The sequence below is a fragment of the Rattus norvegicus genome, chromosome 5 (assembly GCF_036323735.1).
Source record: "Rattus norvegicus strain BN/NHsdMcwi chromosome 5, GRCr8, whole genome shotgun sequence".
In the NCBI taxonomy this organism is placed as follows: Eukaryota; Metazoa; Chordata; class Mammalia; order Rodentia; family Muridae; genus Rattus; species Rattus norvegicus.
Window position 1 is genome coordinate 81,568,703 of NC_086023.1, and position 26,557 is coordinate 81,595,259.

Sequence of the window (26,557 nt, forward strand, 5' to 3'; positions counted from 1 at the left end):
ATAGCCTCCAGACTACACAGGAGGAATGCTCTAGTTAAACAGAGCTCAAGAATGGAAGATGAGGTTCACATATGAAAGAGACCGCTTGGTGTTTTTCCTGGGCTGGGTTATTTCACTCAGTATAATAGTTTTCCAGTTCAAGTCATTTACATGAAAACTTCACGATTTAACTTTTCTTTCTAGTTGATTGAAGTTCCATTGAGTATTTGTACCCCATTTTCAATATCCATTGATCAGTTGATGGGCATCTAGGCTTTCATTTCCTTGCTCTTGCCCATCGAGCACGTATATGCAAGTATCTGTGGAGTGTGATATAAGGTCTTTTGCGTATACGCCCAGGGGAAGTATAGCCTGGTCATCTGGTAGTGGGATTTCTAGTTGTGATGTGTTGTGCTGTTTTGCTTTGAGAAACCTGATTTCCAAAGTGTCTGCACTAGTTTACTATGAAACTAAATCTGTCTCTCACCTTGTACAAAATTCAACTCCAAATGGACCGAGGGCATCGACATAAGAACTAATTCCCTGAAACTGCCAGAGAAGGAAGTAGGGAGGCACCTTAAATATTTACTTTCTGAAAGGAGTCATAGAAGCACAGAAAATAAGACCAATGGTAGACAAAGGGAATCTCCTGAAACTAAAAGGCTTCTGTACAGTAAAGAAAACTGCCAATAGAATAAAGAGGTGGCCTACAAAATGAGAGAAAAAAATTTATCTGTGTGTTGGACAGAGTCTAGAAAGAACTCAAGAAACTGGTCATAAAGAAAACAAACAACTCAACTATAAAGGAGATTATGGAATTAAGCAGAGAGTTCTCAAAAGAAGAAATACAGATAGTTAATAAACACCTTTTTAAAGTGTACCACATTCTTAGCACTCAGGGAGATGCATACTAAAGCTACTTTAAGAGTTCATCTCATGGGGCTAGAGCACTGGCTACTCTTGCATAGGACCTGGGTTTAATTCCCAGCTCCCACATGACAGTATACAACCATCTGTAACTCCAGTCCCAGGGGATCTGATGCCATCTTCTGGTCTTCACAGGTACCAGACATGCATGTAGTAACAGACATATATGCAGGCAAAACACACATACACATACATTTTTAAAAAATGTTTAATTAAAAGATCCATCTCACTTCAGTCAGAATGGCTGTCATCAAGAATATAAATGACAATACTAGTCTCATAAAATAAATTGTGGGGTAGTCTTGCTACCCATGTGTTCTAGAAGAATTTGTGTAGAATTTATGTGATTACTTAAGGTTTGTTTTGTTTTTTTTTTACAACAAAACAAATTATCCTGATTAGCCTGTGAACCTATAAGGGTCTGGAGGTTTCTTTATGGAAAGTTACTTAACCATGAGGTATTTCTTTAATGAGCATAGGATTCAAGTAATCTATTTTTTTCTCTGATGAGCGATCTTTGTGGGTTTGAGGTGTGTGTCTGGCCTAACTTGTTGAATTCATTGGGCTAAAGTTCATATTACTTTTAGTACTTTTGACATCTGTGGGCTCTGTAGTGATGACTCTTCATTATTGATCCTAGTGATTTTTATCCTCTGGTGAGAGGCTTATCAAGTGTATTAATCTTTACAAAAAATGGGCTTTTGTTTTCATTGGTTTTGCTCTTAAGAAAAAGATTCTTGATTCTTTGTGAATGTCACAACATGCACCCCAATCCCATTCATCTCTCCATCCCTTTGTATCCACCCTCTGCCCTTATAACTCCCCCAAAAAGAAAATATTGAAGAGTAATACATACATACATACATACATACATACATACATACATCATACATCTTGTCGTGTTAGTTGTAATGTGTCCCAGTATGTCCCACATCTTTTGTCCACACATCTTTACTTGCAGATGTTCGTTGCAGTGAGTCACTGTCTGGTTTGAAGCCTCTGGCTTCTGCTACACTATCAATACTAGATCCTCACCGGGACTCCTCTTAGATATCCTGTTGTTGCCCTGTGTCATGGAGATCTTGCAGCTTTAGTTCTGCAGAAACAGCCTCTTCATGTGTTCCAGCAGTTCATAGATGAAGTAGATATTGGGATGGACCAACTCAAAGCTCTGGTTCTAGGCCTGGGTTGTAGCTGAATTTGTTAGCCCAACAGCTCTCCTGCACCCACACCACCAGGGCAAGCTCTCTAGCACTGCCCTGGCTAGCTCATCCAGTGCTGCAGCCGACAAGGGATAGGGCCAGCTCTCCTGAAATCATGACCTCAGAGCCAGCTCACCTGCACCTGACTACCAGGGCCAGCTCTACTGTGTCACCTAGGCAAGGTGCAGGGCCTGCCCTCCTAACTACTTCAGCCAGTGAGGGACCAGGCCTCTGGACCCGTTTCCCGTCTGCCATGTTACAGGCAGCAGGGGGCAAGAGGGAAACATCTCTTCCCCACCCACACCAAGGCAAGGCAGATGAAGGGCTGGGCTGGCTCTCTTGCTCTCATGAGGCTCACCTGTGTCTTCCCCCACCCCACTACCACCACCACCACATCAGCAGGGCCAGCTCTACTGTGCTACCTAAGCATGGTGTAGGGCCAGTTCTCCTGAGTGCCACAGACAGTGAACACCAACATAGTTGCATGAGTGGTAATATGAGTTATAGACCCTGACTGCTCCATGGCCATCGAGTCAGACATGGTCCTCAGCAGGAGCCAGGACTTCACCATGGCCTCGGGTGGCAGGAAGGCTCATCACATAAGGATGTTTTTCTCCACCCTCATGTCTCCAGTCCCACCCCTCTTCATACTGCTCAGACCATTCCCCTTCTCTTTATTTCCCGTGGCAAGTTGTGGTGGCTTCCTCTGTAGATGGGTCACAAAGCTGGTGGCCTCTGGGTAAGCATCATGGACTTTGTAAGTCTCTATGTCCTAGGCCTTTCCCTGCTGTCTCCGTAGTCCTTCTTGATGTTGCAAGGTAGCCATACTGTCTTAGTCAGGGTTCTCTAGAGTCACAGAACTTATGGGTAGTCTCTATATATAAGAGAATTGGTCAATGACTTACATACAGTCGGTAGTCCAACTCCCCAACAATGATCAGCCACAGCTATGAATGGAAGTCTAAGGATCTAGCAGTAGCTCAGTTCCACAAGTCAGGGAAGCAGGCAGGTGAAAAAAGAGAGAGAGAGAGAGAGAGAGAGAGAGAGAGAGAGAGAGAGAGAGAGACTCTTCCTTCTTCCAATGTCCTTATGTTAGTCTCCAGCAGAAGGTGTGTCCCAGATTAAAGGTGTGTGCCACCGCACCTGGGTCTAGGACTTGCTTTGTCCCAGGTGACCTTGAAGTCAGAGATCTCCTTGCCTTAAGCTCCTAGGATTCATAGCCACTTTGCCTCAAGATCTCCATACCAAGACCCAGGTCAGAAACTTGTATCTCCCAGCCTCAAGATCAGGATCAAAGGTGAACCTTCCAATTCTGGATTCTAGTTCATTCCAGATATAATCAGGTTGACCACCAGGAATAGCCACTACACCATACTATTGCCCTAAGTTTCTGCATTGTACAGATGAGGCTTTGAAACCATAGACAGTTGTGTGAGAAGCCTGAACTCAACTCCTCGTGGCATGTGTTGCTTTACCCCTTGCTGCCCCTCCCCTTCCACCCTCTGCCCCAGCCCCCATGCTCCTTCCTTGCTCTTCAGCTTCCTCCTACCCTTCCATGTGACCCATTGTTACCTTTGTTCTGCAGCTGACAATGAAAACAACATCACCTCTAACCAGTCTCGATCTCCACCTGCTGCAGTGGAAGAAAAGTGGAAACCTCAGGCCCAGAGGAACAGTGCCAACAACAGTAAGTCTCGGCATGCTGGAACCAGGGGCCCCTGGAAGTCCTGCAGCCCCACTGCATCTGTAGTCTGTCTTCCCACTGCATCTATACTCTGCAGCCCCACTGCATCTACACTCTGTCTCCCCACTGCATCTACACTCTGTCTCCCCACTGCATCTACACTCTGTCTCCTCACTGCATCTACAGCCTGTCTCCCCACTGCATCTATAGCCCATCTCTCATTGCTAACACCTGTACTTCCTGGGAGACTAAAGGAAAATGTTGTATTCAAAGGTTTTTGTGACTGACACATGTGGCATGTATGTTGCATGCATACTACTGTATACCATACTTATGCCCACAGCAGACATTACTTATCAACCATAGAACTTTATTCCTATGGTACCTTAGGGATATGGTACAGACCACACCAATCCATATGCAAGACAAAATCTATTTGCTGTTCTTTCTGCTAGCCATTTAGGATATTGCTGCTGCCAGGTTAAGCAGCTTTGAATGTCAAATGTTAATCCTTTCTCTTTCTGTGTCCCCTGCTAGCCACAACCAGCAGTTTGACACCTAACAGTGTAATCCCTGAGAAGGAGCGGCAAAACATCGCAGAGAGGCTACTGCGGGTCATGTGTGCTGACCTGGGTGCACTGAGCGTGGTCAGTGGGAAGGAGTTCCTCAAGTTGGCTCAGACCTTGGTAGACAGTGGTGCCCGCTACGGGGCCTTCTCAGTCACTGAGATCTTGGGCAACTTTAACACCCTGGCACTGAAGCACCTGCCACGCATGTACAACCAGGTGAAGGTGAAGGTGACGTGTGCCCTGGGCAGCAACGCTTGCCTGGGCATCGGGGTAACATGCCACTCCCAGAGTGTGGGCCCTGACTCCTGCTACATCCTCACAGCCTACCAGGCTGAGGGTAACCACATCAAGAGCTACGTGCTGGGTGTGAAGGGCGCAGACATTCGTGACAGTGGTGACTTGGTGCATCACTGGGTGCAGAATGTGCTATCAGAATTCGTGATGTCAGAGATCCGGACCGTATATGTGACAGATTGCCGGGTGAGCACGTCTGCCTTCTCTAAGGCTGGCATGTGCCTTCGCTGCTCAGCCTGTGCCTTGAACTCAGTGGTGCAGAGTGTGCTGAGCAAGCGGACGCTGCAGGCCCGCAGCATGCATGAAGTCATCGAGCTTCTGAATGTGTGTGAGGATCTGGCAGGCTCGACCGGCCTGGCCAAGGAGACCTTCGGTTCTCTGGAGGAGACGTCACCACCACCCTGCTGGAACTCTGTGACAGACTCGCTGCTACTGGTGCATGAGCGTTATGAGCAGATCTGCGAGTTCTACAGCCGTGCCAAGAAGATGAACCTCATCCAGAGCCTCAACAAGCATTTACTGAGCAACCTGGCCGCCATCTTGACACCGGTGAAGCAGGCGGTCATAGAGCTAAGCAACGAGAGCCAGCCCACCCTGCAGCTGGTGCTCCCTATCTACGTCAGGCTAGAGAAACTGTTCACAGCCAAGGCCAACGATGCGGGCACCGTCAGCAAGCTGTGCCATCTCTTTCTGGAAGCACTCAAGGAGAACTTCAAGGTGCACCCAGCCCACAAGGTGGCCATGATCCTGGATCCTCAGCAGAAACTTCGGCCTGTGCCACCCTACCAGCACGAGGAGATCATTAGCAAGGTGTGTGAACTCATCAATGAGGTAAAGGAGTCCTGGGCTGAGGAGGCCGACTTCGAGCCTTCTGCCAAGAAGGCTCGCTCAGCCACTGGCGAGCACCCCACAGCTCAGGAGGATGACCGGCTGGGCAAGAATGAAGTATACGATTACCTTCAGGAACCCCTCTTTCAGGCCACTCCCGATCTCTTCCAGTACTGGTCATGCGTGACCCAAAAGCACACAAAACTGGCCAAACTAGCCTTCTGGCTCCTGGCAGTTCCTGCTGTGGGGGCTCGAAGTGGGTGTGTAAATATGTGTGAACAAGCACTTCTGATCAAAAGGAGGCGACTGCTTAGTCCCGAAGATATGAACAAGCTCATGTTTTTGAAATCCAACATGCTTTAAGACTCAACTTTGAGGGAAAGAAAAAAAAAGACAAAAAGAAGAAAGACATTAGGAAAACACACACACAACACTGTCACAAACAAAGAAATTTAAGTTCTAAACACTGTGGAACCTCATTGTAAATGCCCCTTGGGAACTTAAGTGCTTTTTTTTTCGGTGTGTGTGTGTGTGTGTGTGTGTGTGTGTGTGTGTGTGTGTGTGTTGTGTAGTGTATGCACATGTGTCCATACCCACACACATGACATTGCATGGGTAAAGGGTGTGGGAAGCTCATACTCAAATGCACAGCCAGAGGACCTCCACATGTGTGCGCACACACACACTCAGAGACAGACACACACACACAAACACACAACCCTGGTGCGTGCACGCATGCCTTTCCTCAGGTGTGTTTGCATTGAGCGGGGTGTGCCAGGAAAGCTAAGAGACTGGGAAAGTAGGAGTGGTTTCGTTTTTCTCGGACAGGGGCTCTAAGGACTCCATTTTCAGGTGTGCAGATTGGGAGAGGCTGGGGTTGTGAAATATTCAGGCAGCTGAGGGCTGAAGTGGCTTGAACTTCCACCCCCGACCCCAGCCTTCCCTCACCATCCCTTCATCCCCTCAACCCATGGTGCCCCAGCTGCTCTGACCGATTCCCCAGACTGCGTCAGATGGACAGATTCTGCACTGGACTTTATTTCTTGTTTCACCTTCAGGGCATTAAGCTGCTGTACCTGTGACCTCCCCCTCAGATGTCCAGGGCAGCTGCCTTAGAATACACACTATCTATCTCCCCAAATCAGGAAAGGAGGCTCTAGAAATATAAAGCTGATGTTCTACTTTTTAATATAAGAGAGAGAAAAAAACAACTTTCTTTTTCCAGAGACATATAGCTAACTCTCCACTCCTTTTTTTTTTTAATTATCGTCATGCTTTTTTTTATCTTTTGGGGGATTGGGTTTCTTTTCACATGTGATTTAGACTCTTCTGGGAGGCACTGAATGTCTGACTTATGTTCCAGAGTCTTGTTTGTTTTACTTGCCCCTTTTTATTCCTATGTCACACTGTAAACGAGCTCATCTCAGTGGCGGTGTTCAGGACTTGCAAAACCAAGGTCAAGGTCATGGCTGTGGGTCTGGAGTAGGGAGTTGGGAGGAGTCGTGGGTCCTTGGCTGTGGGGCTTGGTGGAAGCTATCATGGGAAGCATGTGGCTTTAGGGGTCCTGAATGTCATCGAGAGAGCCGTTGCCTGGTTCCTGCCTGTGGTAGTGTGAATGTCCACTTCTTGAATGTCTGTCTCCTGTACTCAGACTGTTTCCTCACCACAGCCTGACCTCCAGTTCTGCAGGGACACTAAGTCCATGTTTGTGTCTGCCAGACCCACAGTCTCTCTCCCTCCCCAAATCCCAGGGGTTCTGGAGTTTGTGGCCCTCAGAGGTCCCCACAGGCACCTCAGACCAGTATGTTGCTGGTTGAGCAGTTGGCATCCTGCAGGTGGATGTGCTTGACTAAATGCTGTGAAAGGGATTTTTAACCCTTGCTTCTAATCCCCTTGGCCAGGAACTAATGCTCTTATACACAGTCCAGATGCCAAGAGGGGGCTGCCATTCTCTTCACAGGATGACGAGCATAACCACCCCGTAAAGGTCTTGCTTGGTGTCTCTGATTCCTCCAGAGACCACAGCAGTGGTGTGGGGATGCTTACACTTCAGGCTGAGAATGGCCGCCCCTGAGGGGTTATTTGCAAAAGCATCTCTTCTACCTGGGGCTTGGACTGCCCCCTCCTCCAACATAAAGCATTACTCAACTGAAAGATACCTCGACTTCAAACGCTCTGCCCGTAGCCCTCTTCCCTGGGTCACCAGGGCAGGAGGGAGGAAGATGTTTAAAGACTCAGCGGCTTCCAGTTCTGCTCAAGGCTCCAGAACTCCGTCCTTGAGACTTAAGCCCACACTCTTCACCTCACAAGGCTAAGCAAGCTCTCCTGTGGAGTTTCAGACATACAAACAGATCAGAGAAGGCTGCGTCCACATCGACTCCAGCAAGCTATGGTCTCAGGAACCACCATACAATACCTACTGCAGGGGATGTTCTAGACATTTCCATCATGGCGTCTTCAACTTGGCCCTTATCATCAGAGGAACCTCTGTCCACAGTGGAGAGATCCAGACAAGAACTGAGCGTCGATCCCTGAAGAATGTAGGAATGTCTTCACACTGCCCATGGCATTCCAGGAGGTGGACTCTGGCTTGATGGTGAAGGATACCTCCAGTCTCCCTCATCTGTTGGGAATGGGGCCATAACCCAGCACTTGTAGCCACACTGGAAGCTGGGTGCTTAGTGCAGTCAGTGAAAACAGATCCTCAGGCAGAGCTGGGCCCGAGCTCCTGTCCCAGCCAAGCCCAGATGCGCACTGCAGGTATTCTTTTGGAGTATGGAATATTCTCCTTCCAGAAAGAAAATTAGTGTTAAACTCCAGGCATCTGGTCATAGGCTGTCACCTCCCGTCCAGTTCATTTGCACCTTGAATCACCTGTCCTTGGGGCTTAGGTTGCCTCTCTAGGTTCAGCGTGAGCCCCATTTAAATCCTCAGAATCCCGTCTCTGGGTTGCCTCATCCTTAAAGATTGTAAGGTGGTAGGTTGTCGTTTCTCTCTAGTGTCCCCAACCGGAAAAACTGTGCCCAGTGTCTGCCGTCGTATGGGTCATCTCCACAGTACCCATCCTCAATCAACAGCTCAGTAAATCCCAAAGATCTCCCAGGTCCAGCCACAGGCCCCATCGACAGCAATATCCAACTTACCAAATTCTAGTTCAGCCAAAGCACTAAGATAGGCTCTTTCAGTGGATCTGCAGTGGCCTGGGCTGGCCTCACACTTCAGAAGGATTTTGTCATCTGCCTCCTGATTCTGTGACCACTATAGGTCTTTCCACCATAGGCTATTGGGGGCTGGGACACCAGGAAGCTGGGCCATTTCTAGCATACAGCCTACCTTAAGCTGTATGATTCTCTGGACAAAAATGGTCATTGCTTTAACATCCATAGACCCAAACACAGAAGTAGAAAAGAGGCGCTTCCGTTGGCAAGGTTCTACCCCAGTCTGCAGTCACTTTGTTTTACTGGTGAAGCCCAAGCCAGGGCCTGCAGCTGTTTGCCTGGGATTCAGTCACTCAAGAGATCTCAGGTCTATGAGGAATGGTTGTACATGGAAGCACTTGTTTCAGCATGGTTCTGTTCCCAACACCCGAGCCCTCCTGACAAGCTTCCCTTGCATGGCTTTCAGCGCCCACGATGCATTGAGTTCTGTGTGAACACAGCTGCCCGAATCCCACCCGTAGGGCTGGCTTGCACAGGAAGCTGCATGCTACAGCAGGAACAATGCCATCACTGTTCCACTTGGTGACTCTGCATTTGCGGGGTTGGCCCTTGGCTGAGGGAAAGGTAAGCTGCTTCCTGGTGAGAAGGGCAGCTGGTGACACTGGTGAGAGCTCATCTCCAGGCTTCTAGGAAGAACCTGGACACCAGCCGTGTGGGCTAGCCAAGAGTCTTCAGTTCAGTTCGACAACTTTTATCTCCTGCACTTTGAAGAAACGGAAGACTTCTGCAAGGCCTGTTTTCCACTGTGAAGCTGAGTCTCTGCTTTAGAGCCCCTCCCCCCTTTTTTTTCTTTTTTTCTTTTTTTTTTCAGCAAGGTCCACTATTTTCCTGACCTTGGGCTAGACTTCCTGAGGAGAGTGTGGGAGCCATACATACTCACTCTGAGAACACAGGGTCACCAGGAAGTATCGAAGCTCCAATGTAGGTGCAATGCCACCCCAGACCTTGTCATGTCATGCTTGAAGAGGAGAGCACGGAACACTCGTTACCCCACAAGCGAGGCCAAGCTCCTAGCTTCCTGGTCTTGGCAGTGGTGTGACCCTGCCATGTCTGTCACATGTCTAGAAGGTTTCTGGAGGACAGAACCAAGAGAGTGAGGCTCAGGCTATACCCTGGAGACAGTGCACAGGGGCTCCTGTCCCCAGGGCAGTGGGAGAGCTGGCGAGGAGGCTTCCCCCATCCCCTTCACTGTGGCAAACGTTTGCTAGGCCAGTTATGGCAAACCAATGATGCGGTGTTTCCTCATGTTCCCCTCCCATCTCCCCTACTCGGGCTCTCCAGGGGGATTTTGTGGCTGTGGCTTTTCTTCCTTTCTCATTTGGGTCTGAGGATGGTAGTCTGGAGAGCCCTGGCGTTGACCAAGGGAACCTGTAGTCTCTGAGCATGTACAGGCCTCCCATACAAGAGGGTGGTGCTTTAAGGTTCCACTCCCATATGGGAAGTTGTCTAGCCTTGGGAGTTGGCATTGGCATCACCACCCATCAAGGTCCTACCCCATCCTTGGGCACCTTGACTCTTTGAACCAAAGTTCCTTAAAGGGGCAGAGCCCAACCTTGTCCTTAGGAGCCAGAATTTGCAGGCCCGCTGGAAGGAGGGCTCCTCCCACAATCTAGGTGCCAGAAGGCTCACCCAGGACCGTTCTCCCACCCAGCCAGGCTTCCCAAACAGGGCTCGAGCGTGTGACCTGACTTGGGCTGGGCCTGGCCAACCATGAAAGAGCAAGAGCCATGTGGCAGGGCCTTCCAGATCCCAGGCATCAGGAAACCATTTTGTATAACAACCCGAAGCAGTGATATTTTTTAAGATGCATGAATTATTTTCAGTTGTCTTCTGATCCTATCTTTGTTTTCTTCTTTTCCCCACAACTTCACGTTGGTGATCCGTTCACATCAGGTAAATCTTGAGAACGCCTTGGTGCCCCATTCCTCCTGCCCCCCTACTCAGTGACCACGTGTGTGAGCCTCCATCCTGTCTCAGTAGTAAAGACGTTCTAGGCAATACCATAGACACATCTGTGTCTCGCTTCGAGTGCAAGAAACTCAAGTCATCTTAAAAAAAAATTTAAAAACACAAAAAAAAAATTTACAAAAAAGCAAACACACACACAAAAATATCTTTTTTAGGCCAGAGTTTTCTACAGGTATTAATGAATATTTTTCTTAATCCTTATAAGTTTTATGTGTTTAATATTTCTTAATACCAGTAGTATTAATTTATACTTTTGTAGCAACATAATATTTTTATAAACAGCCAGTGCTTGGCTCAAGTCTTCACGGGGGTTTATGCAGGGCTATCTTAGGGACCCTGTGTACCATGTACTGTATTTAAAAAAAAAGTTACCCAGTGTCACACTTGCTGTGTTAATTAACAGAGAAGTCATTGGCGGTCTCCTGTATGGATGGTGTGGACCCAACAGTCCTTCAGGGAGCCACACTGCATGGGGGTTGAGTTGCCAGTTCTTGTGATACATAAACTCCCAAGGCCAAACTTGAGGGTTTATTGAGGACTTTCTGTGTGTCCTTTGGGGTGTTTTACTTTACTTTGGTTTGGGTACTGTTTCTCCATTTTACAGCCAAATTGGTTTCATGGCGTTTAACAATTTTACTGATGTCAAGTGGAAGAAAGGAACAGAACATTTTTAAAAAGATTTTTACAAAGTAATACAATGTGAAACTGAGCTGTTTCAATGTTACTGTTTTTACATGTCTGTTTTTGTCCACAAGTGGAATACTCCCATGACTATAGGGAAGAGGAAGGTTCCACTGGGTTCCTTAAGTCACCAAAAGCCCTGGCCCAAGATTCAGTTCCTCCCCCCGACCCCCCAAACCATTTCCCAGCTGGTTGATGCCAAGGTAAAAAGACATCCTTCAATGACTAGAGGATCAGTCGCCTAAGTGCGCTCACGAACGAGTTCATGTCAGTGTTGTATTTATGGTTTTACAATAAAACGACCTTTAGGAACCTCTGGTGTATGATGTTTTTCTTAGGGTTGGGGTTGGGCCTTGCCATCCACTCAACACAGCTCCTGCAGAGGCAGGGTGAGTAGGACAGAAGTCAGGTACCAAGGTAGCGTGAGCCTGTCACACTCTGATGTCATGCTTGCCCAGTCTTAGTTTAAGTAAGGGTCGTTGGCTGGCACAGCATAGACCTGGCTCAGACAGTGTATGGAAGAAGGCATTTGAGGAGTTTGTGACCTGCTGTGGGATGGCTTGTAGAGGCCTGTCTTGGAGAATGGGGGATGGGTTTTAATAGTCCTGCTGGTTCAGTACAGAAGGCACACATCCAAGTGGGCCTGGTCCTACAGCCGTCCATGAGGCTCTCATTCCTATACTACAGTGGCTGGAGCCTCCCATACAATGTGCACGCATTTACAGCTGTTATACATACCATTCGTTTCCTGGGAAAACCAGCCCAATTCCCGAGAGCATGGGAACTCTAAACACGCAAAGAATTGGCTCCTGCCACCTGTTCAGAGCCTGATGTCATAGACAAGAGGACACTTTTGCTTTTCTTCCATAGGCTTGAAGTTGAGGGAGAAAAGATCCCACTGGAAAATGACTGTAGCCGTGTGGAGGGGAGGGTATAGAACCTCAAGGGAGCCCAGCACAGGAAACTTGCCCTCTTCGTCTCTGGGTAAGTACAGTGCAGACCCCCTCCAGCTCAGTTCCACCCACGTCCCTAACTAGTGCTGAGGAACTTAACTCTAAGAAGATAAGTTATTAGGATCTTCTGGGAATAAATTCCATCAAAGTATGTGCAGGTGGCCTCTCTATACTTGGCCCCTTCTCAGAGGGCAGCAGCCTTGCCCTGCAGGGAGGCTCCATGGAAGCTTCTACAAGGGAATCATGGGCATCTCTGTGCCAGCAGATAAAGTTGGTGTGGGAATTTCTCCACGTCAGAAATTATAAGGAAGTCTGTGGTGTCCACAAATTTTCTCAATTTCCTGACCTTGAGGGTCAAGGCCAGGCTCTGTGGCCCTCACCACTTGAGGGCTAGCCTCTGGGTTATGGCCACTTAAGGTGTTTACTAAGCAGCTGCATCTACCTTGTAGCAAATAAGTATGAAGGGTAACCATTAAAAACCCTGAGGCAAGACTAGATACTCTGTGCCTCTTCAGGGTAAGGGCCCCTGTGCAGAGAATGAGTCCTGGTCCCCTTTGGGAGAAGTGTTGTGGATTCCCGGGACTGGGACTGCAGGCAGACCTCGCCAGAGGGATGACTGTGTTGTCAGGCTACACTATTATTCATTAGTTAAAGTTGTATCAAGTCCCGGGGAAAGCCTGCCCCGAGGGATAGCTCAGAACTGTCACAGAAGCAGGTGCCTTCAGGACAGACAGTTGGACACAGGACAAGTGAGCTACAGGGAGAAGTATCCTTAGGGGACAACCCAGAGCTCTCAGTTTGTCTTCCCATAAGTACTGAATAGCCCACCTGGGTTAGCACAGATCTCATTCCAGGACTGGATAGGTAGAGGCAGGGCAATCTTGGGTTTGAGGCCAGCCTGGGCTACATAGAAAGATCTTATCCCAAAGCGTCCAAGAATTGAGCAGATTTTTATGAGGACATTTGGTTTTTAATAGAGAATTCAGAACTGTGTAACAAACAAACAAAACCATGAACCTGATGTTCCTTCCACTCACTGGTGGGAGCGTGCCAGCATATGGAACCTGTGCTTGATATTTGCCTTCCAAGCCACTCCAGAATGCTCCACTTCAGAGTGCTCCCTCCAAGCTCCCATCGGCAGCTGTCTCTGGCAGACGAGGGTGGATGGAATCCTGATGCTGATTGTTAGCCCAGCTGGGAGAACCTTCCCACAGCCTCTTTCTACACAGTTGCCTGTCTCCCTGGTAGCTTCTAACCTGTCCACTTCAAACCAGAGCTATGATCATAAACACGGTCCCTTCAGTCTTTTCTGTTGGAAACTAGAAACCCCAAGTCCCAGACTTTGAGGAAAAAGGAAGTGCCTCTGTGTCTCAGGGGACTATAGAGTGTTCTAGACTCAACATTCTGCCTGCCCGACAGAACACTTCAGCAAATGGCCTTGGGGCATGAAAAGCAATTTCGGTGCTGAACTAGCCATCAACGCTGGGGTCACTTCCCAGAGCACTGACCTGGTTTCTAATACAAGGATGGCTTTTCCACTGGAGAGCATAGCAAGCCAGGAATCTTCAACCTCCACTCATTGTCTGCCCAGCACCGGGGTACTGGGTGGATGCAGTTAGTACCAGACAATTACAGGAGACTCTCCAGGGCATGGGCATGGGCATGGGCATGGGCATGGGCATGGGTCAGGCTTGTCCTCAAGCTACCCTGGCCAGCCCACCTCCTCTCTTTCCCACATGGCAAGAATCTAGCCCAGCCCAGTGCTTTGGACTCTGGTCCAGGCCTCAGCTGATTGGAGCAGATGCACCAGGAAGACCAGGAGACAACCCACCAGGTCATAGGGCATAACCCACAAGACAGACAGTCCAAGTTGGGGGGTGGGGGTGAACAGCAGGCACTGCAGTTCCGGGTGATTTTGGATGGGTAAGGGGACTGGCTGACACTTGGAGGAAAACACTAGAAAAGACTTCGTGTGGCAAGGGTTGGGGGCAACCTCAGGGAATTGGGCACCCCAGGACACCACTATGTATTTGTCCTTGCGTCTTTGTGATCCCTGTACAACCTCTTCTAGAAACAAGTGTTAGAGCTTCTGGTTTTGGGGAGGGAGCTGATCTTAGAATTGAGAACAGTGTCTAGTAAACGTTGCCTTTTTAAAAAGACGTGGCTTCTTTTTGTTGTTGTTGGTTGATTGGTTGGTTGGATATGTGTGTTTGTTTGTTTGTTTGTTTGTTTGTTTGTTTTGAGACAGGGTTTCTCTGTGTAGCCCTGGCTGTTCTGGAGCTCACTCTATAGACCACACTGGCCTTGAACTCAAAAAGATCCACCTGCCTCTGACTCCAGAGTACTGGGATTAAAAGTGTGTGTCACTACCATCCATTGGGTTTTCTTTATTTATTTATGTTTGTTAAAGTAAATCAAAATAACCCCACTCTACTCCTGAAGAATGAGGAAATGTTGTGTTTGAAATGGTGCCCAGCCAGGATCTTGTACTGCAGGATGTTGTCAGATTGCACGCCATGCTTCCTTCTCTCCTGGGAAGGCTGGTTTACTCATGCCCTGAGCTTCCCTTCCTCTCCAATACCCTTATTGTGACAATGAGATGCTAACACACAGAATGCTAGGAAATGACAGCTTGTTTTATTGGGTCCAGATCATCTAAGCTGGACTGCACAGTGACGGACCGTGGCTACCCTCTGGCTTGCAGACCGGCTCCTTCAACTGCGTGTTAGCTCCTCGTACCCTGCAGACACAGAGCGACTCAGAATGGGTCCTTTGGCTAGAATGAAACATCACTTGCTCAATAATCTCTCTGTGGGCATTGCATGGAACAGCCTGGCCTTCTGCCTCCTCGGACTTGCTGGAGGTACCATTTCTCAGTGGGAAGAGCAAGACCCAGAGAATCTAAGTGGCCACTCTACCCTGGTCTTCCCACCAGGTGAGCACCAACCCTACAGTTGGTACTATGGAGTTGGAGAGGAGAGTTGGAGGTAGGAAGTTTGTCCCATTTTGTAACTTCTAGTTGCTCTTGGAGGTTGGCCTGTATTCCCAGCTACTCGGGAAGATGATAAATCAAAGCCTTCCTGGGCTATAAGAAAAAGTTAAGACCCTACCTCAGAACAAAAGCATTTAAAGGGACTAGGGAAGGGTTGGGGTGTAGCTTAGTGCTAGGCATGCGGCAGGGATGAAGTTCAACACTAAGCAAGGGAGGGACCCCCTTGGTCCATGTGGTCAGCCTGAAGGATCTGGGGAGGCAGCTCCACCCAGTTCCTTAGCTGTCTTGCCCGCCTTCTGCTAGTACCTGGCTAGCATCTTCTCTGGTCCAACTAGGACCAACTAGGGCATAGTCCTGGGCTTGGCCCATTTCCTAGGTGGGAAGCTGAGACCCAGAGAGTGAATTCTACCATTTACCAGGACCCTCTCGCCTGCCTCCCTGGTCCCCCGAGGGCCTCCTACCATCACCAGGGACTCCACAGTACTCCTTGCACTCCTTCTCAGAGTAGAACTTGTTGCCGTTGCCTTTGCAGCCCCCATAGATGAATTGGATGCACTTCCCTTGCGCTGCATCAAATGCCCAGAGTTCTGCAAAGGCTCGGCAGGGGCCTTGGACTATGGGGAGATTGCAGGCCGCTATGGAGGAAAGAGGGACATGGAGTGTTAGTCAGTCTTGCACCTGCTGTTGGGACATGCACAGGATACTAGATGGGGACAGAGAAGCCTGAACATCTAGATTACATGGTCCTTCTTTTACAGACTGGGAAACTGGATGGGTCCCCAGAAAAACAACAAACAAACAAAACATGACTGACCCAGGCCACCTGCATCTAGATGTGGAATTCCTAAGTAACCTTGCTCTGGATTCCACCTTGAGAAAACCTTAAGTCCTGCTCATGGGCAGACAGGTCTGTGGGACAATGAGAACTGGGGACATCGAGGGTCCAAATACAAGATGCACTCACCTATGGTCCGGCACGTCTGCAGGCATTCCTTCTCGGAGGCGAAGTTGTTACCATTGCCTAGGCAGCCGCCATATTGGAAGGTCTCGCAGGCCATGGAGGCGCCATTGTAGTAATACTTCTGCTGCATCCCCAGGCAGGGACCTTCTGAGTAGTTGAGCTGGCAGGAGTCTGGGAAGAGCCGGAAGAACAGCACTTACTGAGCGCTTGCTGTGTGCCTGTGCATGACTTGATATGCACTGTCCATGCTAACAGTGCTTGCTGTGTACCTGTGCATGACTTGATATGCATCACCCATGCTGACCGACAGGTCTATCAACACATCCTTTGGATGAGAAGCAGGTGCCCCTTACCTTCTTCACCTCAAGATGGTAAAGCTCAGAATGAACGCCCAAACCCCAAAACTCAAAAACCGGTGTTCATTACACCCCATAATCCAGAATGGGAGGTTTACCAGTGACCTGAAGATCTATCTGCCCAGAGAATCTAACTGGGTTTCCTCACAGATAGCCACCTTGAACTCTTCACAAGGTACCATTCATGCCTTTGCTCTCCTGTGATCCATAAAACCCTCTTAATGCCTGTACACAGCCTGAGTTCCCTTGGCCCAGGAAGGGTCTTTCATCACCTCACTTCTGTCTCCTGAGAATCATCAGCCCTTTGATGATGATGTCCTTTGGACCTAACATGGGCTCCTTTGGAAGTCTCCCCACAAAATCCCAGAGCAAACAAAACAAAACAAAACAAAACAAAACAATGTCCAGCCCAAGGCCTATAGTGGAGCAAGCTTGGCATTTGCTGAGCAAGTTAAATGAACTGACATCCAATAGAGCATCCTTACATCCTTCTCCTTTACTGATACAAGAGTCCTAAAGGTCAGCTCAGGAGACGAGTATCCCATTATATAGCAGAGAAAACTAAGGCTTGGTGAGAGTGCAGACAGGATAGAATAGAAATTCACTCCTCATGGCAGAGATAAGCCCTCCTGAGCCTGGGACTATCTGTTGCCCTTCCCACTCCAACCATGAAGGTTCAGAACTTCATCTGTCTTAGTCATAGCTGAGAGATGGGCCTTGCAGTGCTGAGGGAGCCAGTCTGAGCTAGCCATGGGCTCAGCCAGCCATGGGCTCTGTTCTCCACAGCATGGCTGAAGCAGTTGAGCAAACAAGCCTCCTTACCTTCTTTCTTGAGGGTCCCAGTTATGAGTGGCTCACTCCCTGACCCTTCATTCTCTTGGGGCAGCACTGCCCGCCGGGCTCTCTGGGGAGAGAAGAGAACAGCTTTGCAGAGACCTCACTACAGTTGCTCACCTGAATCCCTGCAGTTGTGGAAACAAACCAGACTGTTTAACGAGATTCTAGCCCCAGTGTCCATCTGAATTCACAGAAAGGGCTCAAGAGGGTTTACGGCTGCAGAGCCCCCTGAGGCAGAGTTCAAGGCCAATTAAAAAAGGGATGGGGATGGAGACCGTTGTTCACTAAGCATCCTGTTTTCTCAAAGAAGTGATCTAAGACTTGAAAAGGTGGAACTATGGTGGTCTTAGATTGTTTCTTCTTTTAAAGGGTAACTGAAATTTATCAGGGCCCTTCCAGATTCATCTTAACCTGGTGACATATAGGCCTTCCTTGGTGAGAAAGGAGAGATGGAGAAAGGGGAAACAAGTTAGATAACACAGCTGCTCAGAGGAATTGGATTAAATTGAAGGACTATTCCCAACTCACAAGGATAAAGAAATATGAGAGGGTTGGGGATTTAGCTCAGTGGTAGAGCGCTTGCCTAACAAGCGCAAGGCCCTGGGTTCAGTCCCCAGCTCCAGAAAAAAAAAAGAAAAAAGAAAAAAAGAAATATGAGAGCAAGAAATGTGGGGGAAAAAAAGCCACCAGTGAAGTCACAATAGCATCTATTGGTGTAACGGCCACCATCGGTGATGGAAACCATTGGAGTTGGAAAAGATGTTTGGGTTAACCTCACAGTTGATAGTAAACTACCATTTAGATACTGCAGGAAATAAATCCACATCCTAAGTGTTACAGGAAGAAGACAAATAAGATAGAAACAATACAAGAAAACTTTTCTGAGTTGAAGGAGTCGGGTTGTCCCGTTATGAGGGAAAGATAAAATCATCAAAAGTAAAACAAACAAAAACCTCCTAATGGACATTGTAGAGAAGAAGGGTAGGGAACCTGGAGAGCCCCAGGGTAAACAGGAGGATTTAAACACAGAAGTTCAAGAGCAAACGATGACCATCGTGAGAAGGATCACAACCCCAACATTGTCCTCTTGCCCAAGCTGCTGACCGTACGATAGACTCACAGTCTAAGCTGGGTAAATGTGTTCACTGGATCTTATGTCAACTTGACACAAGCTATCTGAGGGGTGAGAACCTCAATCGAGAAAATGTCTCCATGAAATCAGGCTGTAGGCAAACCCAGTGAAGCATTTTCATATTTAGGGATTGATGTGGGCAGACCCATCCCATTGTGGGTGGCAAGATCCTGGCTTCTAATTAAGGAAGCAGGCTGGCTGGACTTTAAGGAGCAAACCAGGTTTGTGTCCTAGCTAACTTTCTTAGCTTCCATTAACACTGCTTGCTTCAAACTACTTACTTTTGAGGAGAGAAGCCCTCCCCCATGCAACCGCAGAGTGCGACGTGAGGACATGGTTTCCGTTTCTTACAAACCCTGTGTTCTAGACACTTGAGGCTACACTTGTGTGTCCCTGAACATGTGTGCGTATTCCAGCTGGCTGGAATAAAGACCTTCAATTGGCTATTCCTTATGTCTGAGTGGTCATTTCTGGTGAGCTTTCCTCAACATGTGGAGACAAAGCTGAAGACAGGGAGTGGATCCTGTCACTAAGCTGGGCCACCTGCTCAAGGGCATGAAGATCGAATCTCAGGAGAAGATCTACCTGTTCCCTCTCCAGGGAGAGATTATTGAATTTTTCTTGGGGCATCCCTTAAGGATGAGGTTTAAAGATTATGCCAGTGCAGACGCTGCCCACTGAACCAGCTTCAGTGTTTTGTCACTATTGGGGACTACAGTAGTCATGTTAGTCTGGATTTTGAGTGCCCCAAGGAAGCAGCCACTGTCATCCAAGAAGCCAACACCTTGGCCAAGCCTTCTGCTCGCCCTGTGTGGAGCCAAGCCTTCCGCTCTCCCTGTGTGGATAGGCTTCTGGGGAACAGCATTTGCAAGCTCCTCACTGCCTCATGCAGGGTGACAGGCTGCTGTGGCTCTGTGCTTGTGGGCCTCATCCCTCTCCCCAGAGACACTGGCATTGCCTCTGTTCCTGTGCCCAAGAAACCAGTGTGGCTGGACAGTTCTTAAGCTGCCAGTCTGTAGACTGCTGGGGGGGGGGTTGCTGAAGAGGGGTGGAAGAGATACTCACTGCAAATGAAGTGGACTCTACCTCCCGATCCCCAGGGACACATTCTCCTAAGGCAGAGGACACAAAAGAAAAGTGAGCAAGAGGCCCAGGCTCTGGAAGGTAGACAGATGTCCTAGACCCATATTTCTATTTGGTGGACACCGTGCCATCATGGAGGGCCCTCCTCACAGCACTCAATGCCTCTGGTGGGACAATTAACAGACCTTCTTCACCCTGTCAGTATTCTCAAATCAGCTGCAGGGGCATTTATGGAGCACTTCCAAAGCATCATGCTGCAGCCTCTAATGGCTTCTTCTCACAGACCTCTCACAGCAGGCTTTGAGGCGGGGGGGGGGGCACACATTGTAATCCCATTTGACAGATGAGGTAAGTAAAGGTCTAGGATGACTAGCCAGAAGTCACACCTCTGTGACTGTGGTGTCTGTGTCCTCAACCCCAAGGCTTTGCTGCTTCCTCAGCAGTGCCTGTGGATACCAACATGGATACTCCTGACCCTGGGATAAGAATGGTTTAGCTAGTGCATGCTCTGAGACTTGGAGCAAACCTGGGAGCTCTCTCGTTCTCTGTAGAGAGGGAGAGGACTGTGGCCTTGTTTGGCTCTAAGTGTTACAGGAAAGATGCAGGGACTGGGGATGTTCTCTGTGGGACAAGAAGGAGGAGAGGATCAAAATTCAGAGTCAAGCAAGATACCACTTACCTCTGTCGGCCATAAAAACAATGGAGTTCTCAGGGATGCCCACACTCAGGGCCACCTCCCTGAACTCCTGCAGAAGGCTGTCCCTCAGCTGTGGTTCCCGGCCTGCAAACAGAAAGCAGAAGAGATACTGAGAGCCCCAGGCACCCTGTCCAGCTAGATGACTGTGTCCAGTAAAAAGTGTGGAAAGGACTGGCCCATTACCTCTCTATGACATACCATTGAAAGATGGCCCCAGGAGAGAGGTGGGGCCCATCAGAGGTCCTGGGTCCTTATTCAGGGTTATTCCCATGGGCCTGTCTGGGCCTTGGTGGCTCTAGAGTCACTTTTCCCTGGCCCCTTTCCATTTTCATGGTAGGGAGGGGTGCGCACATGTATGCATGCATGCATGGGCACATGTGTTTGTCTACGTGGGCACCTGTGCAGGTGGAAGCCAGAGATTGAGGAAGGCATCAGCTTCCACTGTGCTCCTACCTTACAAGGGCAGAGTGTCTCAGTCAAACTCAGAGCTCCCAGATACCACTTGTCTCCCTTGGCAGTTTGTGTGGGATCCCCTGTCAGGTCCTGTCAGTTCCCCTGCTGGCTGGAATTACAGGCAGGTGACCACACCCACGTGGTGTTTATGTGGGTTCTGGGAATCCCAACTTGGTCTTATTCTTGGTGGCAATCACTTAAGTCACCGAGCTGTCTCCTCAGCCCTAGGAGTAGCTTTTAGAGTTGGCGTGAGAATTCTACCTCACCCAGGATGCTGGGACTGGGGATGCTTGAGCTCTACCTCCTCAAGGTCAGGGCCCATTGCCCCTTCCTACCTGGGAGTTCTCTCACAAAGAAAGGCAAGCTGTCTGCTCCTTCCCACCCAAGGTCCATGGATGACTACTCTCTGCACCACCCTAGCCCCACCCTAGCGCCAACAGAGTCATTGTTAGGGCCTTTACCATAGAGCTTGGCAGTGATGGTGGGTCCGTGGCGGTGGCTGAACTTCTTGGTAAGGAAAATGGCATATTCGTCATAGTTGGTGTGGACCACATAAGATTCCAAGGTTGCATTCCATTCTGTGTGGGAGATGCAGACAGACGAAAGGAGTCGTTCTTGGTCTTCACCCTGGAGGCCCATCACCTGCCCTCCACTCACATACCTGCATTCATCCCCACAGCCACACAACCCTTGTGAGGGCTCACCATCTGCTCTCCCAGCATCCCTCGCTCCCCACCTGCTAGACAGCATCAAGCCACCCACCTCCACTCCACCCATCCACTCTGTCTGCTCTCCTTTCCTCTTTTCTGTCTTCCTTCCTGTCTCCCTCCCTCTCTCCTTCCCTCCTTCCGTCTCTTCCTCTCTCCTCCCTTCTTGGTACCTTCCCCCTCTCTCTCCTGCCTTCCTCTTTTCATTCCTCTCTTCCTTCCTCCCACCCTTCTGTTCTCCCTCCTTCCTTGCCCATCACCTCCCCTCCCATCCCACCCCCAGCTCCTGTTCTTTTCTCCTTCTTTAATTTGAAAGCAGAGTCTCATTTAGCACAGGCTGGCCTTTTGGCTTGCTGTGTAGCCAAGGATGACTTTGAACTGATCCTTCTTCCTCCACCTCATTGCTGAGAATATATGAACCACCACGGTCAGCTTTCCTTTCTTCCTTGCTCTTTCCTTCTCTCCTGTCTGCCTTTCCTTCCTTCTTTTCTCCGTCACTCCATCTGCCTGCCTTTCAGACAGCCCATCAACTCATCTGTCCATTCGTTTGCTTACTGTTGCTCATGCACTTGATCTCTCCCTCAGTCACTACCCATGCGCTCATCACGTGCACAATGATTTGGCACACAGGACAGTCAACAGACAGTTGCTAAATCTTGGAGTAAATTTGGGTCCATATCCCTCTGCTGCACAGCACCAAGCATGTGGCATGGGGAGCTGATGATGTCATCTTTGACATTCTGCACGTCTCCCAGTTCTGGTCATATGCTAACTGGGGGCGGGGGTGGGGACTGTGGAGTGCCAATATGGCAGTGATGCATTTGGAGGAAGGATGGATGACTTTTTAGATAAATGGGAAGGAAGGTTGCAAGGGTGAAGGGGGGAGAGAAAGGGGAAAGAAGGGACTGTGGTGTGTCCCCTCACTCACTGGATTTGTGGTAAAGGAACTTTCCGTCAATGTCTGTCTTCTGATACACCCCGGAGATCTCCTCGCAGACACCTTTCCTGGCAACAATAAAGCCAAAATTTCTAAATATCTTGTTTCATGGTCATCCTAGCCCTTGGAAATGCCTCTTTGTACATGAGGAATAGAATAAGGGGGTATGCTCATGAGTCCCGGCAGTAAAGTCACTGTCATCATCACTGCACATTACCCTGGTGGCAGTGACGAATTTTCATTCATTGCCTAATGTCCCCATCTAGGACATGGGGATGACACATAAATGCCCCTTATGGCTGTCATAGGGGTCTCTTAGCCCTTCTTATGGGTCAGGGAAGCGCTATAGAATCTATTACTCTTACACAATCACTCCTTGTCCTGTGAACAACACTTGTGTCACATGCTGGGGACACAGAGGAAAGCCTGACAGGCCTGTCCTTCATGGGGCTTGTAGTAATGTGGGTCAGGAAGTCTATCCAGGGCCAGATGCAAACAGTGTACTCAGCAATATGTAGAAATACTGTACTCAAGAGGTCTAAGGGGACTTTCTGGAAGAAATGGTATGGAAGTAGCTGAGACTCACAGAATTAGGCCAGGGAGACAGGGAGATGTACAATGGCCTGGAGGGGTGAGAGCGTGAAGGACTCTGAGAACTGAAAGCTCTGTTGCAGAGGGTTGCAAAGGCCATGCATGCAGCAGGGAGGGGGGAGCTGAAAGGGCTAGAGACCACGTCAAGATGTCACTTGATACTGAGGGCAGTGGGGAGCTAGGGAAGGTGCTCATCAGTAGGTGTGGCTTTTAAAAGTCTTTCTGGTTGCTAGGTGAAGACTGGATCAAAGGGGGGAAGACGGAGGTTGAAGGTGGAAAGGAAAGTAGATGGGTTTCAGGAGACAGAAAGGGAAGAAGGGAGGGAAAGAGGGAAGGAGGGAGGGATGAATGGAGGAAGGGAGGCTAGGACCACAGTGGCAGCAGTGGAGGGACGACAGGTGGGAGGGGCTTGGAGAAGGGGGAGAACTTCATGGTGGAATGAACGGCAGCAGGGAGAAATAAGTAGAGTCTAAGAACTTCACCCCAGACCCACTGGCCTGAGGCTCTCCAGCTAGGTCATTGGAGTAGTTGTTCCCTTCCTCAGCAGAGGGAGGAATACCCACGAAGAGGCAGGTTGCACAAGAAGTCCTTGAGAGGCACTCGAGGCATCTGCTGGAGAGGATAGCTGTGAACCTGAGTCTCAGAAGCGAGGTCCTAGCTGTGGTTCCCAGGACAAGATGGCGGGGAGGAGCTACTGGGGAGCCTGGTCACTCCTGCACCCCACTCACCGCCATTGAGTACTGGTCACGCTGATCTCGGCTTCTGTCGCCCCCTCCTGCAGCACCAGCGTGCTCACGCTCATCTTGTTCTTAATCCGCCTCAGCCACGGGCAGGTGGAGCCCACCGCCAGGTTGAACCATTTTCCATAGATCTAGGAGGAACCACAAGCTGGAATCTGGATTTAACAGGCCCTTGAGAAGACATGCTCACATTCCCCCTCCCTCTTCCAAGGATCAGCCCTTTAAGGGACAGTGTCCCAAGGTGATGGCGAAGTTCCAGGTATTTAAGGCAGAGGTGTGCAGAGTCCCCCTGCCTTACACAAGGCCTCCTCCACAGAAGTAAAGTGTCTGAGATGCCCCTATGGGCAAGAAGGGTCCAGGCTGCATATTCTGAGGTCACCAGCTATCACAGCCCTGGAAGTGAGGTTTGGGCTTTATAACTTCCATGGCAGTGTCTGCCACCTTGTGAGGCAGCCTTTGAATGTGCCATGGAGACACTAAAACCTGATAGGACTTTCTAGGACCAGACGACCACCTCTTCCTCTTGACAGAAGTTGGATAGAGCTGACCTTCCAACCCCTGGCTCTCCAGCACACCTGTTCCTTGTCCTAAAGTATAGAAAATCACCTGGAGAGTTCTGAAACCCTCAGATAGATCATGAAGACAGTGTTAAGGTGGACAGGGCTCCCTACTCAGATAACTTTATAATTCAGGACAAAGCTGGGATCGCTGACTCTACAACACACCCATGCGCACGCATACACAAGCATGCACATGCAAGGGCACGTGCAACATACAAACATATTTGCACATACACATAGACCCGTAATGCCATGCCTGCCACAGGGCAAGGTGCCCCTAGGCTCACACTTCATAATTCCCCCAACCCCACAACCAGTGTCCTACTTCTTTTCCTCCCATAATCCCTCAAGCCTGTCCCCAAAGCTCACAGGTTCATGCCCACCCTATGCCACCTACCATATGTGGATTCCTCTGGGGACCCTTGAACACAGGGAAGATTTGGAAGATACTAGTAAGCTTACAGAGGGCCCCAAAGAATGAATGGCAAGCGAAGGAGCTGTATCTTCAGAGAATCTCAGAATAGCCTAACAGTCTGGCAAGGAAGGGCTCCTAGAGAATGAGATGCCATCTACAAGATAGGAAGATGGGCACCCCAAGACAGGCAGGCCTTAGCCAGCAAGGCCCAGTGCCATGGGCATACCACCACTGTGGCCACCTCAGCCAGAGAGGGCAACCTTACCCGGGCCTCATTGAAGTTCTCCTGAACCTGGATATCTGGCAGTGTTGGCACATTGTCAGCCTTCAAAGTGAGGCAGGCAGTCAGCAACAAGAACAGGGCCCCGAGACCCTGCATGGCTCTGCAGTCTTTGGCCTTTGATGTCTCACAGCTTGGTGTGGGAACAGGGACTAACTCCCTGCCAGGGGCAGCTACAAGCTAAAGCTGGGGAAAGGGCCGGAGGCAAATGATGACCTTGGTGTTTGCTCTGTTCAGCTAAGGCCAATCAGGGTCTTGGGTCAGCTCTAATCGATTCCTACAGCCCAACCCAGGTCCAATTCTGTGGACAGGAAGCCATGATTACTGATTCTGAAGGGACATTGACCAAGCACAATAGGGTTCAGACCCTAGCAAGGTTTCTTTATAGGTTTAACTCTTTCCAGGGTGCAGAGGGGATGGGAAAGTCAGGCTACCACTGGCCTTTCCCTCTAGTCCTTCCATACCATGTGAACCAGGTAGCCTGGTTCTGGGTTCTTTCTCACATGACAGAACTAAGGCCCAGGTAAGTTGGCTAAAGAGCATCCTTCCTCCCAAGACTCTTCCTTTGGTCTCCGGAGTCTCACATCCTTTAAGATAAATATAACAGGGAGAGATGCCATTCCTTCACCAAGCCTCAGTGGTTTCCCACAGTGAGAGCATCAGAACCCACATGAACCTCCACACTTGCCTCAGAATCCTGCAGTTGCCTTTCACAGCCATGTTTTAACTCTCCTGGAATGACAAGACCCACTGGGGCCCTGCTGTAGGAAAGGGAGCATCCGAAGAAGGTCAAGGGCGGAGCCTCCAAAGCCGCAGCTTCCTGCGGTCTTCCTGCTGTGTGAGCTTGAAAAAGTTGTGGAGCCCCTCAGTGATCATTTCTTCACCAATAAACAGGGCTAACACCAGTACCTGGATCCTAGAACTGGGGTGAAGGTTTAAAGGGTTAATGCCAACAGGCAATAGCACTGTCCCTAGGGTGTAGTAAGAACTGAAGGTGACTTGTAACCTCCAAAAAATGTATGTCTATGTTGGTCCAGAACCACAGAGCAGGATGCTACTTTTAGATGAGACCAGCTAAAGCAACTTTAGAGAGGATGACACACTGTGTCATTCCTAATGATTTAGGGTTTTTTGTTTGTTTGTTTGTTTGTTTGTTTGTTTGTTTTACAATTGTGATCCAAGGAAGGTAACACAGTGACATTTTGATTTAAAACAACAACAACAACAACCACCAAAAGTTCTTCGAGACAGAGTTTCATACAGCTCGGGCTACCCTTGAACTCGATTTGTAGTCAGGGCTGCCCTTGAATATCCGATCCTCCTCACGAATGCTGGAATTACAGGCATGTACTTACTACCATACCTGGTTTACGCTGTGGCAGGGGTGAAACCCAGGGCTTCCTGCACATTGGGCAAGAGCTCTACCAATTGAGTTACGTCCTTAGCCTCTAGGTTTACGTACTCTATTGGCAGGTTTTTAAACCCACATCTGCTCTGTGAGAGCACAGGCTCC

The 26,557-nt window shown here is 49.2% G+C and overlaps 2 protein-coding genes across 15 annotated transcripts in view; one reads left to right on the forward strand and one right to left on the reverse strand.

Annotated features, from left to right (window-relative positions):
* Zfp618 (zinc finger protein 618) overlaps positions 1–11,662 on the forward strand; it is a 166,314-nt gene extending 154,652 nt beyond the window's left edge. For all 13 annotated transcript variants that reach the window (XM_008763813.4, XM_017593751.3, XM_039111067.2 and 10 more), the window contains 2 exons: positions 3,694–3,795; positions 4,330–11,662. In XM_008763813.4, the coding sequence (XP_008762035.1) occupies positions 3,694–3,795; positions 4,330–5,846 (1,619 nt within the window). In that variant the 3' untranslated portion in view covers positions 5,847–11,662. The remainder of the gene's footprint in view (positions 1–3,693; positions 3,796–4,329) is intronic.
* A 3,256-nt stretch (positions 11,663–14,918) lies between these two features.
* On the reverse strand, positions 14,919–25,236 carry Ambp (alpha-1-microglobulin/bikunin precursor). 2 transcript variants are annotated; one of them, XM_008763759.4, is made up of 10 exons: positions 25,030–25,236; positions 23,778–23,920; positions 22,450–22,526; positions 21,276–21,392; positions 20,344–20,445; positions 19,647–19,693; positions 17,435–17,516; positions 16,260–16,427; positions 15,757–15,930; positions 14,919–15,079 (listed from the first exon to the last, which is right to left on the reverse strand). In XM_008763759.4, exons 1-10 carry the CDS (start codon positions 25,141–25,143, stop codon positions 15,018–15,020), a joined length of 1,086 nt encoding a protein of 361 aa, XP_008761981.1. In that variant the 5' UTR covers positions 25,144–25,236; the 3' UTR covers positions 14,919–15,017. The 2 variants fall into 2 exon arrangements, with proteins under 2 accessions (XP_008761981.1, NP_037033.1); NM_012901.2 differs by having other exon boundaries at positions 14,935–15,043; positions 25,030–25,155.
* Positions 25,237–26,557: the final 1,321 nt, after the last annotated feature.

Excerpts from the sequence above, each read along its gene's own strand:
- Ambp (XM_008763759.4), bottom strand. The coding sequence starts at position 25,143 with ATGCAGGGTCTCGGGGCCCTGTTCTTGTTGCTGACTGCCTGCCTCACT. Across the intron at positions 21,393-22,449 it reads GTTCCTTTACCACAAATCCA|AATGGAATGCAACCTTGGAA; the intron begins GTGAGTGAGGGG and ends TCTCCCACACAG. Across the intron at positions 16,428-17,434 it reads TGGGACCCTCAAGAAAGAAG|ACTCCTGCCAGCTCAACTAC; the intron begins GTAAGGAGGCTT and ends GGCTCTTCCCAG.